The sequence below is a fragment of the Neltuma alba genome, unplaced genomic scaffold, assembly GCF_004799145.2.
Source record: "Neltuma alba isolate B1F8T4 unplaced genomic scaffold, ASM479914v2 tig00010927_pilon, whole genome shotgun sequence".
Classification (NCBI taxonomy): Eukaryota; Viridiplantae; Streptophyta; class Magnoliopsida; order Fabales; family Fabaceae; genus Neltuma; species Neltuma alba.
This window is the reverse complement of record NW_021635703.1, coordinates 54,154-59,776: the sequence shown is the minus strand read 5'-3', so window position 1 is coordinate 59,776 and position 5,623 is coordinate 54,154. Positions and strand designations below refer to the sequence as shown.

General features: G+C 35.8%; 1 protein-coding gene across 1 annotated transcript; it reads right to left on the bottom strand.

The window, feature by feature from the left end:
* Positions 1 to 1,865: 1,865 nt before the first annotated feature.
* Positions 1,866 to 5,287, bottom strand: LOC114760028 (DNAJ protein JJJ1 homolog). The gene is made up of 4 exons (XM_028949273.1): positions 5,142 to 5,287; positions 2,606 to 4,562; positions 2,239 to 2,297; positions 1,866 to 2,098 (listed from the first exon to the last, which is right to left on the bottom strand). Exons 2-4 carry the CDS (start codon positions 4,340 to 4,342, stop codon positions 2,029 to 2,031), a joined length of 1,866 nt encoding a protein of 621 aa, XP_028805106.1. The 5' UTR covers positions 4,343 to 4,562; positions 5,142 to 5,287; the 3' UTR covers positions 1,866 to 2,028.
* Positions 5,288 to 5,623: the final 336 nt, after the last annotated feature.

Here is a 5,623-nt window from a genome sequence, read left to right as displayed (position 1 = left end):
TATAAAAATTTATTCTATTTATTTTTGAATATAAAAACTGTCCACATTCAAAATTACTTGTAATAAGAAATTAAAAATAAATTTGAAACATGGGATCTTAATTTTTTTGCCGTCATAGGTAAACGGTTCTATAATGTTATTACTTATTTACAGTCGCAACATAACTAAATTTTTTTTTTAGCATCGGTTCAAAAAAGTTAATTGCTATCCCTTAATTATGCACTACCATGTTGGCTGATTAAAATCATTGTGTTCACCGCTGCACTGAGGGAAAAAACACAAAAGACATAGAGAAAAAAAAATTTTAGAGAAAAAGAACTCCAGAACATATAATCCCTTATGTAACATGATTATACTATAATCTATTATGCCGTGGTTAATATACACTAAGGGAATGAGTGAGCAGTAAGAATATTAAGTTAAACTGAATGCTGAGAATGAATTAATATTCATGTAAAATAAAGATACACTAAAACGTAGATAAACATAAAAACTACATTTGACGAAGAAGAATGAAAATAAATGCCTAATAAATCCAGCGATATTTTTTCAACATATACAAGCAGATCTTGCATATCCTGAGGTAATATATGTAGAAATTTTAAATATAAAACATTATTACCTATAATGATTTTTTTATTGTCATATACTATATATATAAAGGGAATAAATTAATATCTTAATAGTCTGTTTTATTTTTTGCTAAAAAAAAACCTGTTTTATTGTTGCCATTTAAAAACAATATGAACCCTAACCCATTAATCGGCAATTGACTTGGGAAGTGACTGCTGCCCATTATTAAAAAACTGTCCATGGCCATAACAATCCACTACCCATGTAAATAGGAAGAAATTATTATCAAATAACTAAAAAAAAATAAAACACTTACTTTTTTCTACAGTGCATGATCTTAAATTATTAAATGATCTATTAAATAGTAAAAGAGATGACTCTTTATTTCAAAATGATTAAAAAAATTGATACATTTATCTCATTTCTCCAAGACTCCTCCCCTATAATAGTAACAGATAATAGATTAGTTGTCTTTTATTCAACAGCTACCTCCCTCCTTTGATGTGGCACTGTCATGTTCGACCGTTTCCTTTCATCAGGATTCACAGCTACAAACCCGTTAAGTGTCACTCCCACGATCTCATTCTCATCTTCCCTCTCCCTCCCTCTCCATGTCTTACTCATGGGCAGTCACTCTCTCTCTCACCTTTGTTTTTCTTTCTTCAAAATTTTCCTAGATTTCTCTTCCGTCCAATCTCTTCTGCTCCTGAAATCGGCATATATTTTATCAGCGACCCCTGATCTTCTAATTATATACAATTTTCGTTGATAATTTCAAAGTTTTTACTTTATTTTTTCACTAGCAAAATTTTCTGAGAGTTGAATGCGTAAATGCTTGATGCAATGAAAAGTTCTGTCAATGGTGGCTTCTTCCAGATGCAGAGCGGCAAAAATAGTAACAAAGAGGAGCTATCTATGCGTTCCCTGTAAACTTCTTTCCGTTTTTCTTGGTGAACCTTTCTTATAAACTTTCTTCATCCTCAAACTTCCTTTATTCTAGTGGTTTTTTTTTCCCCCTCCAAGTGACTCGGAGGTACTCGCTGGATATCCAGGTTATATCCAATTCATGCCGGTTTAGCCTGGTTCACACCAATTCAAGAAGATCCTAATTCATCTGGTCAACCAAACCGGACCGAACCAGCATGTTCCCGGACAATACGGTCTAAACCGGTTAATCTGGTCCAGTCCGGTTTTCACCACATTGTGATGAAGATGCACTTTAGAATATAATGAAATAACACCTATTTCCCAAAAAATAACATATTAGAACTGAATTGTCATTTTCCTCAAGATTTTCAGAAATAAAATAATCATACCTTTCCATTGATGATGAATACAAATATGGGTACATATTCAAAATTCAGAGTTATATGAGAAGAGGGTCTACACCACATATATGTTGAAATATTTATAAATAAAGAATGAATACTATGGATATGGTTGTATCAAATAGCTCTAGTGACGCTTCCTTGTGGATTTTATAGTCGCATGCCCGGTTTCTCCCAGATGCTTATGCAGTTTATTCCTGTCAATCACACAATTAAACATTCTATCAATCACATTAAATTATACATACATACGTACATACATAGATAAATACATAATAAGTAGATTTACCATGAAGCACGGGCAATAAAAACAATAAACACGCGAGAGATGAGTTACCTTGAATCAAACTCCTCTCCGCAAGCGTCACAGATATTGCCAAGATTCTTTGATGTCCCCTTCATTGGGATACAAATTAAAAATAATAAGAAATCAGAATAACGCACAAAAGACCAGCTTATTTGTAAGACATGACAACACCAAAAAATAGATGTATTCCGCTACAAACGAAATACTAATTTACTTTGATGTCTTAATGTTTTATACTGTAAATCTTAGAAACCACATAACAGTTACCACAAAATTGGAAGTGCGAGGAATCGTAGAAGGCTGTCACCATCTCAACTAAACAAGTAAATTTTACGGAAGCAAAGAGTAACTGCAGAATTTCAAATTCAAGGAAACAAGCTTGTTGACAAATAGTTACCCTGGCTTTTCTTGCTTTGGAGAAATTTTTTTCATTGGTTCTTGTATCCTTTGCAGCTCCTTTTTTATCAATACGTTGATGTGAAGTCTTCTTATCTCTACTCGCCTGCTCATTTTCTCCACCATTATTCTCGTTTTCCCCATTAGTAGAGTCTTCTGCCTGATATGCATCACCATTAATATATTTTTCATTCTGAAAATCATTGTTACTGGTAGCCACCATCGATTCTTCACTATTTTTTCTTCCTCCCTCTTTTTTAGAGCCACGTTTCTTTCTTGAATTCTTTCGTGTGTCATATTCCATAAAACCAACCTCATCGCTCTCAGTATCATTTTGAGATATACTCAATGTAGCCTTGCGCTCCTGGCTTGGGGCACCAGTTTTTCTGCTCCCGTGCCCAGCCACCATTGCTTCAAGGACACCCAATTCATCGTCACATTCTTTTCCATCAAAATCCTCCGAGATGCCAGCCTCCTCCCCTTCAGAATGCTGGGCATCAAGAAATTCTTCTTCCTCTTCTTCTTCATTCAACTCAATCCCATTTCCTGCCGCATCCTCTGCAACATTAAGACCATCTCTAATCTTCCCTTCTAAATCCTGAATCTCATTATGAGTGCTCCCAGACATATCATTCAACCCAACTTTGTCTTCATAACTGTCTGAGCTCCCCTTTCCTTCTCTTTCATCTACCTCCACTTCTTCTACCTCTACTTCCACATTCTCTTCATCATCAAGTGAATCCCTAAATTCTGCAACTTTCTCCTTGTGTTTCTTTGATTGCTCATGGTTCTTCCATTGCTTCTCACTCTTGAACTTCTTACCACACAGTACACAATAAAACTCATTCTCATCATTCTTCTTCTTACTTCCCTCCTCAAACCAATCAGGCTCATCTTCTTCATCCTCCTCCACTTTGGCCCACTCAGGCTCTTCATATGACATTGCTCTCTCTTTTTTCTCCTTCTCCAACTGCCTCTTCCTCTCCCTCTCCTCCTCTTTCTTCTTTTCCATCTCCATATTCTTCTTCACCTTCATATCAATCACCCTTTTATCCCTCTTCTTGACAAATTCAGCCAACTTCCGCACTGTGTCATTGTACTCTTTCTTTGCTTTCTTTCTGATCTTGCTGTTCTCTTCCTCCATAAGACGCCTTGACTTCCGGTTAGGACCAGCCATAACATCATACTCATCCACCCAACAAAAATCCATAATTGTTGAAAATCCCAACCAGTAATTGTAAAATGCTGTCACTTGAGCATAAGGGCTATCTAAATTGCCCATTACTGGGGATTGTCGAACCACATCTATACCTAGTCCTAATTTCTTAGCAAAGTTAATTTCATTGGCATGAATTTGAACAAAAACATCAGAATAAACCTTGTAGAATCCCTTGCCAGTGTCTGAATATCCAGAATAAACATTTGTAGAGAAGAAGGAAAACAGGTTCGGGATGAATGAGTTGGGCACTGACTTTCCCCCTGAGTTGGGATCAGAAAAGAGAATCTGAGACCGATGGGAATCATACCATGCTCGCTCTTTAGGGTCAGAAAGGACTTCATAGGCATGTTGGAGCTCCTGGAACTGAGCTGTGGCTTCAGCTTGTGGTAAGCCGGATTTGACAAGCTTGTCAGGGTGCCGTTGAAGGGCAAGACGCCTATATGCTGATCGTATTTCATCAGGAGTACAGTCTCGCTCAAGGCCAAGGACTTCATAGTGGCATCGGTTACCTGATGCCATGGTTCCCGGAATGTCTTTTTCTCTTTCCTTTTCTTTTTTTGGTCTAATTGTTAAAAATTAAGTGATGTATGACAGTAATGAATGGAGTTCAATGATGAATAGTAACAAGAACTGCAAAAGAAGCACGAATCCGAGAATTTTGGCATAAAATTTTGAAGATTCACGTTGAATGAATACGGAGAGCAGCATGAAATACACCTCCTTTATATTCTGCAACTACCTGAAACACATTAATCCCATATTATAGACGAAAATGGAGCATCAATTTTACTTATAAGTGCACACTTTCATCGACATAACCAAGACCCCCAACTGGCATAGGCTGATTATCAAACTCAGGGCGGCATGAGATCTTTGAAACGTGCATAGTTGGTATAATACCCTTTTAATTATTGTTCCAGATACTTTGACACAATTCGAGCCAAATCATTCAACATATCATACATCACAAATACCTTGACAATATCTAAATTGACGATATTATAAAAAGACTAATAAACGGAATGCCAATATACAGCACATCCAACATTGCAAAACAACAATCCAGAGCATACAACTCGTTAATAATGAAAATGAAGAGGGCAGAAATATAATACCCACCATTCAAGCAAAAACTAGTATAAAAAATACTTAAACTCAATCTGTCAGTATTCCCAAATTCAAAAGCGTCAATATCCAAACGATAACAACTAGATTCAAAGAAAAATTAAAACGAAAAGTTTAAAACAAAGCAAGAACAACCTCGCAGGGAACACATTCAAATCTAAATTCAAAGCCAGATTGAACAAATCAATCTCACCAGATTTTGGGATTGGAAAATGCCCTAGGGTTCGAACCTTCTTCACCACATGCCCAAGAACAACCACGCGGTGATGACGAGGGTCGACGGCGTCGGACGGAGCGTGGAATGCTTGTTCAGTGATGAAGGAAGAACAAGGGATCCGCTACCCGCGAAGCTGATTGTCAAATTTATAATTAATATCAGAAGAATTTCTGATAGGTCGCAAATTAATTACCCCCGGTCCCCAACTAATAAAATAATGCAAACAATTTTATTGATTTTTGCTATAAAAATAATATTGTCTTGGTTTTTTTAAATCCTTTATATAGTTTTTTTTTATACGTCGGAAAACAAATCCTTTATATAGTTACTCATTTCCTTTCTATACGAAATTCTTCCCCAACAAATAAGAATTTTACAAAAATTTTATTTATATTATGAATATTGCAAATGTAAATATCCGTAAGGGAAAATGATTAAAAAAAAGCTAAAAATTTGTC

Bases quoted from the DNA above. Each gene is read 5' to 3' on its own strand.
- LOC114760028 (XM_028949273.1), bottom strand. From the start codon at position 4,342: ATGGCATCAGGTAACCGATGCCACTATGAAGTCCTTGGCCTTGAGCGA. The intron at 2,298-2,605 runs GTAACTATTTGT...ATCCCAATGAAG, and splicing joins CCAAAGCAAGAAAAGCCAGG to GGGACATCAAAGAATCTTGG. The intron at 2,099-2,238 runs GTAACTCATCTC...TGTGATTGACAG, and splicing joins GGAGAGGAGTTTGATTCAAG to GAATAAACTGCATAAGCATC.